Source organism: Hippopotamus amphibius, chromosome 7 (genome assembly GCF_030028045.1).
Source record: "Hippopotamus amphibius kiboko isolate mHipAmp2 chromosome 7, mHipAmp2.hap2, whole genome shotgun sequence".
Classification (NCBI taxonomy): domain Eukaryota; kingdom Metazoa; phylum Chordata; class Mammalia; order Artiodactyla; family Hippopotamidae; genus Hippopotamus; species Hippopotamus amphibius.
This window is the reverse complement of record NC_080192.1, coordinates 88,431,536-88,444,629: the sequence shown is the minus strand read 5'-3', so window position 1 is coordinate 88,444,629 and position 13,094 is coordinate 88,431,536. Positions and strand designations below refer to the sequence as shown.

Genomic DNA, 13,094 nt, shown 5'->3' with positions numbered 1-13,094 from the left:
TTTCCAAAAATTTAAATAATTTAAAAAAGGAAAGAAATCAAAGTGGCTTCACTTTCTCTACAACATTTAATACTCAAAGACAATAAAGCACCATGTGTAAGATCATCAGGGGAAGAAAAGGTGACCCAAGGCTTTGAGATTCCGCCAAGCTCCCTGTCAAACATAAAGGCTACAGACACACAGGTATGCACATTCAGGAGGCAGGTAGTATGGCTCCCAGGAGCCTGTCTTGAGGGACTCCTAGGGGATGAATTGGAGCTCAGATGTGACTGGCAAAACCATAACAAAAGGACTGGTTTTGAGCATATTTTACCTCAGGCCTAAGATGGAAACAAATGGGAGAATTAGGGTAACTGCACAGAATGTAAATATTGTATATACTGAAAATGTAGAAATGATAAAACTGACAAAAATTAGGTAAAGGGAGGAAAGACGATGGGATACAGAGTAAGGACAGTGATAGTCACATTATAGATTAAATAGAATTGACAGATATTATTTAAAATTGGCAAATCATGAGGTGTGGAAACAACCTTAATGTCCATTGACTGTTGAATAGATAAACAAAATATGGTAAATACATACAATGGAATATTATTCAGTCTTTAAAAGGAAGGAGATTCTGACCTGTGCTACAACATAGGTGAATCTTTAAGACATTACGTTAAGTGAAATAAGCTAGTTGCAAAAGGGCAAATACTGTATGATTCCACTCATGTGAAGTACTTAGAGTAATCAGATTCATAGAGACAGAAAGAGGAATGATGGTTGCCAGGGGCTGGAGGGAGGGGGGAGAAAGGGAGTTATTGTTTAGTGAGTTTGGGGTTTCAACTGTGGAGGGGGAAAAAAATTCTGGAGATAAGTGGTGGTGATGGGAGCACAAAAGTGTGACTGTGCTTAATGTCAGTGAACTGTAAAGGGGTTAAAATGATACTTTTATACTGTAAATATATGTAATATATAAATATAAAAAATAAAATTGGCAAATCAAATGATAGGCATATAAGCAAATTATAAGCAAACAGCACAAAGGTAAACATTAAGATGGATAATATTGTCTAAAACTAGGTGAGGGAGAGGGAGGAAGATAAAATTTGATTATTTTATCATTGCTATGGTGGGGAACCCATAGGTACTGTTGGTAAAAACATCATAATATTAGAACATAAATTCAGGTCATCCTAGCTATCAGAAAAATTAACACACACACGCACACACACACACACACACACGCACAGACACACAGAGAAAACAAAGTATGTAGTCAAAGATTTTTAGAAAAACCCTATGAAACTAGAAAATGTAATATAAACATATTACATGACTATGTAAATATAATACAAATGTAAAACCAGACCAAACGTATCTGTCATATCAATACATGTCATATCAATCACAAAATTTAAATCAGGTCTCAAAGTAAAATCTAACTCTGAAATAAAAAGATTCATAAGGGTTGAAAATAACAGATTGGGAAAATGTGTGCCAGGCAAATGCAGGTGAAAAGAAAGCAGAAATCACAATCTTAATATTAGATGAGAGCATACACAGATCTCCCAAATTAGATGAGACAAAGAATGGCTCTTTATAATGCTAAATGCAGCAATCCCAAGTTGTTACAGTCATAAGAATATCTATGTGCTAAATAATACATCAATATTTACAAAACAGAAATTACAAGAGAGAGAAGAAGAAATAGAAATATACTGGTAGGTGGGGGAGATTTTTTTTTAAGTTGCTTTGTATTTTATTCCAGAGTCATGGGTCATTTATCTTTTTTTTTTCAATTTTAAAATTTTAGCTCAGTTTTTTTTTTTTTAAATTGGGGTATAGTTGTTTTACAATGTTCTGTTAGTATCTACTGTACAATGAAGTGGAGTTCCCTATGCTATACAGCAGGTTCTCATTAGTTATTTATTTTATACATATTAGAGTGTATATGTCAATCCCAATCTCCCAATTCACCCCACCCCCTGCCCCTTTCCTGGTGGGGGAGATTTTAATTCATTTTTCTCAGTTCATGTCAGATCAAGGGGACAAAAATGTGAGAGGATATAAAAGACTGGAGTGTTTATTAACCTGATTAAACCTAGTATCTTGAAAATAGAGACACCCCATGGCACATTTACAAAATTGACATATATACACTACTCTGTATAAAATAGATAACTAATGAGAACCTACTGTATAGCACTGGGGACTCTACTCAGCGATCTTTGGTGACCTAAATGGGAAGAAAATCCAAAAAAGAGGGCATATATGTATATGTATAACTGATTCACCGCTGCACAGCAGAACTACACAACATTGTAAAGCAACTATACTCCAATAAAAATTAATAAAAAAAAAACCCAAAAAACAAAAATTGACCATGTAATTGGCCATAAAGAAAATCTTAATAAAATTCAAAAAGTGCCAAGCCACTGACGGTGTTTTCTGATTATAATGCCATAAAATTAGAAATTAATAACAAGCTCAAAAGCCCAAAAAGCTTCTATCTGGAAAAAAAAACCCTCTCTTTTAACAATTCTTGGTGAAAGAGAAAATACAAGAGAAATTGCAGAATATCTGGGAAGCAAGGATAAAACACTACATGTTAGAACTTACTGGTTACAGTTAAAGCAGTATTCATAGAAAGTTTATAGCCTTAAAAACTTACATTAATTAAAACAAAAGAATGAAAACTTATTATATGTCTAATTCTTAAATTGAAAAGTAAAAATAAAGCTATAATTATGGAATGCCAAGAAAAGAAAAATGAAAACATTATACATCAAAACAAATGGGGCATGCTAAGGCAGCAGTAAACAGAGACAATTTCATAGAAATAAGTGTTTTCCTGATCAGAAAAGAGGGAGCAAGGTAATTAAAATTTAAATAGAAGAAATTGGAAGGAAAAAAATCCTTAAAATAGTAGGAAGAAGAAAATAATAAACATAGAAGTGAAAGAAGAAACTAGAAGAGAGAAAATGGTATTACAGACAACTCAAAGAATTGGTCTTTTGATTGAAATGACTCAACTATATAATATAGCAAGAAAATATTCAAAATGGTATATACCAGATGTTAACCAAATAATTAATTGTCATGTTTTGAGAATCAGAATTTAAGGCAATAATAATATTCTCTTTATTATTTACTTACATTTTCTAATTTTTAATAATGAACAATATCACTCACATAACTGTTTCTTAGAAGAGTTAGAACATGGACTTCATGGAAGAGACAGAACTAGAGCTAGACCTAAATAAGAAATAATATTTAGCAAAATGAGAAAGGAACCTACCTGAAGTACAGTCGGCCCTCTGTATCTGCGGGTTGCATGTTCGCAGATTCAACGCGTGCAGTCTGCAGATACGGAGCCCCGACTATCTGCCAGTCAGTTTCAGGTATAACCAATTTAGCATGGATATTAAGTGGGTTAATATCACTATTAATTAGGTACATTTTATCATCTATAATAGAAAACTACTGCTTGGTTTAAATCTAAGCACTGCTCTAACAAGTAAAAGTCATTGGCTGTTTGAGAGGAGAGAAATAAATATATTGAGTTGACAAATTTAAAGTGGTGCTCAAAAGACATCCTCAGCCCGGTATTTGATCCACTGCCATTCGGACATCCCCGACAGTAAGTGTTTGGCTGACTTGTGAATTTTCTAGAGTTCTATCTTGATCTTCAAATAAAAAGTCAGTTAACTTCTGTTTGTTTGACTGTGATCTTATTCTCAAAAAAATGCACCACCCACGTATATGATGACTCTTGGGTACCTAGAATATCAGATTAATCAGAAAACCCTGTTTTCCAATGTTGCTGACCAAGTGTCTACCCTTCGTATTCCTTTCTCCTGTTTTTTTTTTCTTCCCCCTTTTTATCTCTCTCATCTCTATGATTTGCATCCTTTTTATCTCTGCCTTTGTTCTCTCCTTCTCTGCCTCTCTTTCTTCTTGGCCCCTTTTATTACCTCCACCTCTCCCACCTGCCTTCCTCTTGGCCTTTGTTCTCTAATTTGCTTATGGCTTTCCCCCTCATTTTCTTCTCTGTCCCTTCTTTCCCTTCCTTTACTTGAACGCTGTTATGTTTCCTCTTTCCTTTGCTGTCCCTCTTCTTTCTCTCTTTCCCTTGTCCCCTCTTTTGTCCCCCCCATGTGGCAGGTCTATAACACATCACTGGAGAACGTGGAGGACTTTGAGGGCCTGTCTGACTTTTGTAACACCTTCAAGCTCTACCGGGGCAAGACTCAGGAGGAGACGGAAGACCCATCTGTCATTGGGGAGTTTAAGGTAAGTCCTCGAGGACATGTCTCTAACCCAGGGGACCCAGGACTGTGGAGTGACAGCAATGAGTGAAGGGGGTGGGGGCAGAGGTACTATAGTAATATCAATAATGACACCAGTGCTGAGGTTGGTGACCATGTAGGTGATGGAGGTGTTGGCAGTAATGGTGATTCTGCTGATGTGGAATCTGATGGGGGTGACAGGTTGGCATCAGGCTTAGTGATTGCAGTGGTGATAACTCTGGCAGATATGAGAGTAATGGACACAGTGGTGATTGTGTTGGTAACAATGATGGTGACAATGAAAGTTGACCCCTCCTTCTTTTCAGGGCCTCTTCAAAATTTATCCCCTCCCGGAAGACCCGGCCATCCCCATGCCCCCAAAGCAGTTCCACCAGCTGGCTGCCCAGGGGCCCCAGGAATGCCTGGTCCGCATCTACATTGTCCGAGCATTTGGCCTGCAACCCAAGGACCCCAATGGGAAGGTAACATCCCTAGAGCTCTCACCTCCCGCAGAATAAATGGTAGGCTGGGGTACAAAGAGGCTGCAGAATTTGGATATAGTCGTTGCCCCAGGGAGTTCACAGTAAGTGGGGAAACCAGCCAAACATGTACAAAACTATGTGACTGCATTGGAGTTCTACCAAGGCCAAGTGCTCCAGGAGGTCAGAAAAGGCCAAAGTTGGTAGAAGACTTCGGAATAATGGGGAAAACTTCCTGGAAGGAACAGAATTCTTAAGGATTGATGGAGTTTTGATAGTCTGAGAGAGAGAAGAAAACCATATTTTAGGAGGAATCAAAACCTTGGCAAAGGTTTGGGAGCAGACTACTTAGTGTAGGTTTAGCACAAGGATAAGGCATAAGGACAAGGGACATTGATGGTGTAGGCTGGGACTGGACTTTGCGGGACTTTCAAGGGTCGGGTGGGAAGGGAAGAAGGAGGGGTGCAACAGGATGGGTAACTGTGCTGGCCTGGCCATGGTGGAGCCTGAGGCAAAAGGAAAAATCAGTAATCCTGATCCTGTCTTTACTTAAAATTTTGATATTTTGTTCATTGTGGACTGTTGGTACTGGTTTTATTTTTTGACATCAGATTCAAATGTTGATTACTAAGCTTTTTTTGTCCTTCTTAAATTTTGTGCCTGAGGCGAGTATACCTCACTGACTTACTCTGGTCCTGACCCTGAGTGAAGAAGAGGAACTTGAGGAAGGGCAGGAGTCTGGAGCTACTGGGAGATGGGGGGGGAGGGGCAGAGTAAAGTTGGGAAGAGGAAGAGGCGAGGCAGGGGTCGGGGACAGTGGGGTTCCGAGGTACGAGGCTAGGGTCTTCTCTGTCCCCTTAGACAGGTGCAGGCTTAGCCTGTGTCCTAGGTTGTGGGTAGGGGCCTGGCATCCCATCCCTGCAGCCCTGCTTTTCAAGGTGAGAAAAGCTGCCCTTGCCCTGCTGGGAGATCACAGGGCGGGAAGGAGCAGTCCCAGCCCAGACACCCCTAATGGCCTCCAAGACACGGTTGTGGTCAAGTTTATATACTGCAAGCCTTCCTGGTGCCGAGACTGACCCTGAGCACTCTTTGGCCCTGGCTAGTTACAGGGATGCTGCTGCTTGTAGGAGGCTGGGTTGGGCTGGAAAAGTCTGGCCATCTCTCTTCCTTTCTGTCTGCCGAAGCAGAGGTCACAGACAGGACCCCGGCCTGGCCCAGTCACATATGTCACACAAGCCGGCGTGTTTCTGAGGATATGAGCCTGGCCCCCACCCACCTTCTCCCACGGGGGCAGTGGATTGGGAGTCTGGAGGACTTAGGCACCCCATTTCCACTACTGGGACTGAGGCTAGAAGCCCATGGCCGGGTGGTGTGCAGGATGGGGCTGCTGGCCTGGCAGGTGGCATCTTCTTCATGGTGGGTACCCTTGCCCCTTTTGAGAGGCAGAACCATTGCCTCAGAGGCAAGTTGGGAAGGTGATGTCACTGAAGTGTTTCCTTCCTCTCCTCTAGTGTGATCCTTACATCAAGATCTCCATAGGGAAGAAGTCAGTGAGTGACCAGGACAACTACATCCCCTGTACTCTGGAGCCTGTGTTTGGAAAGTGAGTTGGGGTGGCTTTGTCTTGGGGTGGAGGTGCCAGTCTGGATAACCCACAGCCCAGCGGGAGAGATGTGGCTGCCACTGGGAAGTCCCCATCTCCTGGAGCAAAGCTGTGTTTCCTAAATCTTGCTTGTCTGTGGGGGCGTAACCTCAGCTGTGGGGGTAATAACCTCAGCTAGCTCTTCCTTAAGCGCGAAAGGCCCAAGTCCTGGCAGAAACTCCTAGTTAAACAATTACCTTGAAGATCAGAAATCTAAATGGAAACCCAGAGCATGCATTTGCTAATCATTCTCTTTTTTTTAGATCAACTTTTACTTTGGAATAGTTTTAGATTTATAGAAAAGTTACAGAGATAGTACAGTTTTCATATACCCGTCACTCAATTTCCTCCCCCATTAACATCTTACCGAACTATGGTACCAGCATCCAAATTCAGAAATTGATATTGGCGCATTACTATTAACTAAACTCTAGACTTTATTATGATTTTGTCAATTTTTCCATTAATGTCCTTTTACTGTTTCAGGCTCTAATCCAGGATTCCTATTGCGTTTAATAATTATTCTCTTTTATCGTTGCACGTTCGCCTGCGGCAGATAGTGGAAGGATGTAGACGTTGAGGGTAAAATGCTTCCTAAAATCTAAGAATAAGGGAAGGAAGAAGCAGTGCCCATTGCACAGGAGTAGCTCCCAGGCGTCCTGACTTGCTTGCTGTTTGGATGCGAGCTTATTTAGGGCAGAGAAGGGAGAATCTTGAGGGAGGTTGGCAGCTATTTCTCTAGCACCTGTAGGAGAAGGCATGTACCAATATTGTCAAGCGACACACTGGATTCATGAACTGGTGTCTCTTGAGTTAGTTGTGGTCACCCGGCCCTGCAGAGAGACCCAGGCAGCCAGGGGAAATGCCATTTTTGAAGGGGAAACAGTCCTGGCCAGTGATGAGCCACCGCCAAGCTGGAACCGGAGGGAAGGGCTGCAGGGAGGATTGCGGGTGGAAGAGAAGAGCCCTGTCTGGTGAGCCCCAGTGGCCAGCACGGGGCCCCAGGCTGACGAGTGCAGAAACACGCCTCTCCCTGTCTGTTTCACCATCTCCCCAGCTCATGGGCACCTGCTCTGTCTGGAGTGTCAAGCCTCTGTGAGTCCACAGCAGAAACTCATTGTTTTTCTTGCCCACGTGTTGACCACCACAAGGCACGGGACATGCATAATCAAACACAACTTCGATTTTGCCTGCCAGTTTCCTGAAAACATTTCCTCTGTGCGGGTGACCTTCCTCACTCCCTGAGTGGAAGCTGCGCAGGCAGGCCCCTTTCCCGCTCATATTGCCTTAAACCCACTGTCTCCAGTTGGTAACCAGAACGCGCATTGATGTCTCATCAGGAGTGCACAGGATGGCTGGGGGGCAGTGGCTTCCTCTGGCATCTGGATCCACCTTGGGCACAGCATGTACACTTTGGGGGTGTATGTGGAGGGGAGGAGAGTCTCCGCCCAGTGTCCTCCCGCCCGCTCCGGCCGGCCCCCGCCATTCTTGCCGCGTCAGGACTGGGGAGCCTGTGTGAGTGGTGCTGATTTGGCCCTGTCCAGCGCCCTTCAGGTGGCAGATACTTGCTTTCCTGTGGGCGCTTTCCAGAGAGCCCCCCCCCGCCTCGAGCCCTCCTAACGTAGCTCCTGGGATGTGGCAGGTGCTGTGTCCCTTTAGCTGGTGTCCCCCTCCCAGCCCCTGCACCCGCTCTCAGATGGGCCTCCCCACAGTCTCTCTCTGTTGGAGCCCCAGGTCCCGTGGGGCAGTCTTCAGAGCAGCAGCCCCGCTCCGCAGGAAGCACTGCGGGTCCATGGCCAGCCAGGACAGGAGCACAGCTCCTCCCAAATGTACCCCCCACCTCCTCTCTGCCACAAGCTGCTTGCGCTTCCTGGACCACAACTCAGGTGCCAGGCTTGTGTGTCCCTCCTGCAGGGAACTCATTTCAGGGAAGAAGGGACAACACTTCCACACGACCTCCATGGGAGGTGAGAGGGTCTCAGAGCACAGCAGGAGCTCTCTCCAAAGAAATCTCCACACAAATCCTTTCTTCATCCCACTCCAGAAGTAGTGGTAAAGCCCCAAGAGTCTGGAAAGTGGATCCCAGGCTATGCCCTCGGTAAATTCCGGAGCCCTGGCACCCTGCTCTGGAGTTTCACAGCTCTTGAGTTTCACAGCTCTTGTCTCCAGGTGTCCTGGCTGAAACTTCATTTCTAACCTTGTACTCCAGTTCATTTGTCCATTCTGTGGTCCATCAGGCAGGCGTCTGCTATATGCCCGGCTCAGATTATTTGGGAAAACCACACACACAGACACAGACACACACACACACATACAGACACACACAGACACAGACACACACACACTCTCAGACAAGCCGAGCACTGGCAGTGCTGTGAGTGGGGTGCTGTAAGAGCTGTAGGAGGCCCGAGGAGGGTGGACTGCAGGGCGGTCCTGGGAGAGGAGGGAAGGCTAGGCATGGCTTTCACGCTCCTGCTGCAGCCTTGCCACCCCCTTGAGTTTGCACCGTGTCCGGTGAACTCTGGGAGCTGATGTCTTCAGGATGACCGTTCCCCCCCCACCCCCCTGCAGGATGTTCGAGCTGACTTGCACTCTGCCTCTGGAGAAGGACCTGAAGGTCACCGTCTATGACTACGACCTCCTCTCCAAGGACGAAAAGATTGGGGAGACAGTCATCGACCTGGAGAACAGGCTGCTGTCCAAGTTCGGGGCTCGCTGTGGACTCCCCCAGACGTACTGTGTGTAGGTGCAGGGTGCTGGCTGCTTCTCTGACTGTGGGCCAAGCCCAGACTGTGTGCCAGCCTGGGCCTAGCATGGCCCAGACGCACTCTCTCTCAGTCAGTCCAGGTCTTGTCCCCACTCCTTAGATACGGAAACTGAAGCCTGGACTTGTAAGGGGCAGGATTAGGATTTGAAGCTACTTGTCTGACTCTAAGAGCCTAGCTCTTCCTCGTGTTGTTATAATCCAGCTCTCCTTAAGGCGCCGTAATGGGCCTGGAGAGGGGAAGCAGAAGGGAGATAGACAATGGGACACACAGTCCTGCTGGGCCCTGGGCTGAACTCACGTGTGGCCAGCCCCCACCCACTTCCTGCCCACTTCGGTCTTGTCTGGGTCTGATTCTCTAGATCTGGAAATCGGGAACATTCCAGTTCCAGTTCCATATGTATGTAAAGAAGTTCTTTTGTCTCTTGGCCTCAGTTTCTCCGTGTGTGAAATGGGCTCCCCAGTCACGATGAGCAGTCACACCGGGTGCCCACGGTCCTGGTGAAGGGTGGGTGATGCCATGTGTGTGGGTACATAGGCCACTGCCCTTCTGTCCCCGTCAGTGTCCCGGAGCATCTCATCTTTGTCTTGTGTTTGGGCCTCAGCTCTGGACCCAACCAGTGGAGGGATCAGCTCCGTCCTTCGCAGCTCCTCCACGTGTTCTGCCAGCAGCACAGACTCAAGGCCCCCGTGTACCGGACAGACCACGTGGTGTTTCAGGATAAAGAATACGCCATCGAAGAAATCGGTGAGCTGTCCCTCTCCCGCACCCTCTCGTCAGTCCTCTCCTGTCGTAAAGGGGCCGCTGGCTGTAACCGCTGGACACAACCCATGCCAGCACGGTGTGGTCTTGGGTCTCTCCAGGGCAGCACAGATGGACTAAACTTGGTATTCTTGGGACCAGTACTTACCTGGGACACCACTGTGAACATTAGAGGTGGGGCAAGGGTCAGGGTGGGTCAGGGTCAGAGCTCAGTCCAAGGCCAGTTTGGGGCCCATCTGAGGGCAAGGTGAGAGGCGAGTCTGAAGCCATGGTCAGGGTCATGGTTAGGGTCAGTCTGTTTCTGGCTTTGGGTGGTCCGATTGGTCAGAGTTTGGGTAGAGCCCACCGCTGAGAAAGTTTTCTACTTGAATCAGTCTAGCTTGCCAGCTGGGCCTTGGCGGTACCTTCCAAGCCCCCAGTCCCAGCCCCTGCACCTGACACATCCAGAGGGTAGCAGGGAGAGCTCCAGCCCCGCCTCGCCTAACGCTCTGGGCCTGCCTGATGCTCGCGCTGAGGGTCCTGCCATGCGCTCCCCGCGTGTCTGAGATGCTCACAGGCCTGCACGGCCCACCCGGAGCAGCTCAGACTCCCCGGAGGTGTTTACAGGCCCATCTGGCCCCTCGCCTCCTGCTGGTTTTGGAGATGTTTGATGTCAGAGCTGGAGCTGAGGTTGTAAAAGGAGAATGAGGCTTTGGCTCCCCCATACCAAGTCCCCCTCCTCCTTCTTCTGTTTCTCTGACTTTCCAAGGTCATGGCTGAGCCAGGCTTCTTTCCATGAGGCCCTAACCCCACCCCCGTTCTCTTTTCCTGTAGAACATGCGTCTGTTTTAGGGGTGGTCTCATTTCCTTCTGTTCGTCTGTGAGCAGCTTAAGCATAGGCACCAGGGCCCATGGTCATAAATTCATAGGAAAAGAAGGCCAGAAAGCTTAGAGCTGGTGAGGCCTGACTTCAGCCTGCTTTTGCAGACGAGGCCGTTCAGAACAGGAGTGGTTACCAACCTTCCCGAAGTCACCCAGCCAGTTAGAGGCAGAACAGTTTCCTGGCCTGGTGGTCCCTCTGCAGTGGTATGCTCCTTCCTTAGCGGCACCTATTAAAATGGGCAGGCAGGTCTGATGGATGAACGTGTGTATACGTTAGAATCTGTGCTGGTGAACATGGGCACACCTGAGTGCACATCCCTGTGTGTGTATGTGTGTATAGACACATGGGGACCCTCCTACCCCTGGTCAAGGTCTCTGTTCATGTTGCTGGCTAGCCATCGAGGCTTGTCAGGGTCAGGACCACTCTGATGTCCTTACTGCAACCACAGTACAAGTCCATGACTGCTGGCAGGTTGAGCTGTACCTGGGAAGCACGTGGGGGAGGGGAGGGGTAATCACATCCGGGCATGCGCCATCCCTATGAGTGTGTGACCTCAGCTGCCCTGCTGCCCAGCTGTGTGACTGCCCAGTGCTTCATGTTTGTCATCTGTGAAATGGGCTAATAATAGCACTTACCTTTTAGGGTTATTTTGGGGATCGAACCCTGTTAATATTTGTGAAGCACAGTGCCTTGCTCTTGCTTTATAACTGTTCTCTGTTACTGCTCATTGTTTAGCTACTGCTAATTGTTTAGCTACTGCTACCAATCAAAGAGGTTGCATGAACCAGAGAACAGTGCTGAGAGCACTCAGATGCCCTATCTGGGAGGAGGGCTCGTGAAGCCTCAGAGCTGAGAGCAATCTATAAGGGCTTCCTGGAAGGGGGGGCTTTGGAGGGTGGAGAGAATTTGTATTGGTAGGAAAAAGGAAGAAGAGCTTACAGAAAAGGCTTGGTAGAGATGATGGCAATGGGGAATCTGGGTTTTAAGGCTGGAGCCTGTGAACAGCGATGTTTCCCCGACAGAGAGTGAGACACGAAGGCCAGAAGACGTGTGTCTGGGCTAGGGGTGAAGCTGCAGGGCTAGTGGCTTCCCAAGGCCCCCAGGCACCCCTACCATCTCCTGCTCACTCAGTCCTGGCAACTTTTTTTTATCTTCTCTCTGGAGCAGAGGCTGGCAGGGTCGCGAACCCGCACCTGGGCCCAGTGGAGGAGCGTCTGGCCTTGCATGTCCTCCGGCAGCAGGGCCTGGTCCCTGAGCACGTGGAGTCTCGGCCCCTCTATAGCCCCCTGCAGCCTGACATTGAGCAGGTAGGACCTTCACCTTCAGGATCCAGAGTCCCTGACCTGTAGCTACCCTGCCCCGAGGCCCACATGGACATCCCAGAAGTGCCAGTGGAACCCTCTGGATTCAGCAGATGTCTCCTTGTGGTGTTCTCCATAGTCTGAGTGGTTGCCATTGTGAACTCATGAGAGGGCATCTCTTGAGCCGGCCGCCTCTAGCTACATGCAGGCCTCAGGGCCTGAGGAGCGAGGCTGCTCCTCCATCCCCATGCAGGCTGGACCTCTGGCTGCCCACGAGCCATTCTGAAGCCTTGCTGTTTCAGCCTGGCCTCAGGGTGTCCTCCCCTGCCATCAGTCAGTGACATCCCAGATGGCCAGCCCTGTGCTGGGCAGTGGGGAGTTCAGATGGGCCAACCCTGTGACAGAGAGGCAGAGCAGCCATCGGGGGCCAGGGGTATCCTCCCAGGCGGATGGACAGCAGGCCCGGGGCTGACACGGGGAGGTTTCCTGGAGGGGTTTGGAGGAGGAGGAGAGAAAAGGTTAAGGCAGAGACGGGCCAAGGCAGCCTTGAAGGTGCCTTTGTGAACATGCAAAGAACATCCTCTCTGCTCTTTGGAGTTGAGCTCTCCTCTCCTTGGTGGCGCGGCCACCAGCTCTCCAGAGTGGCACTGCAGGTGTTGAAATGTCAGCTCTTTCATGATCACGTGAACCAGAAGTTCTGTCAGTGCCTGCTCCTTCTGTAAGATGGGGACAGAGATAAGAGCTGGCTTGCAGAGAGAGGGAGCTGACGGGTGGCAAGTAGAGTGGTTCCCTGCCGTGGAAACCCTCTGAGCCCCTGTGACTAACCCATGCTCTCTGACCCTCCACAACTGTGTAAATGCCCGAATTCCCCGCTCCCCTTTTCCACCCGGCACAGTGACACTCAGAAGACATCACCATCCCTGGGGAACTGCCCTGACCCCTGACCCCCAGACACTGCCCAAGTCCTCGGCCTGTGGGGCAGTGGGCTCACCCCCGTGGTTGGCCC

General features: G+C 48.1%; 1 protein-coding gene across 16 annotated transcripts in view; it reads left to right on the top strand.

The window, feature by feature from the left end:
* Positions 1-13,094, top strand: part of DYSF (dysferlin) — a 232,291-nt gene that overhangs the window by 200,434 nt on the left and 18,763 nt on the right. For all 16 annotated transcript variants that reach the window (XM_057741366.1, XM_057741361.1, XM_057741364.1 and 13 more), the window contains 6 exons: positions 4,153-4,281; positions 4,604-4,759; positions 6,268-6,359; positions 8,970-9,140; positions 9,768-9,910; positions 11,955-12,094. In XM_057741366.1, coding sequence (XP_057597349.1) covers positions 4,153-4,281; positions 4,604-4,759; positions 6,268-6,359; positions 8,970-9,140; positions 9,768-9,910; positions 11,955-12,094 — 831 coding nt within the window. The remainder of the gene's footprint in view (positions 1-4,152; positions 4,282-4,603; positions 4,760-6,267; positions 6,360-8,969; positions 9,141-9,767; positions 9,911-11,954; positions 12,095-13,094) is intronic.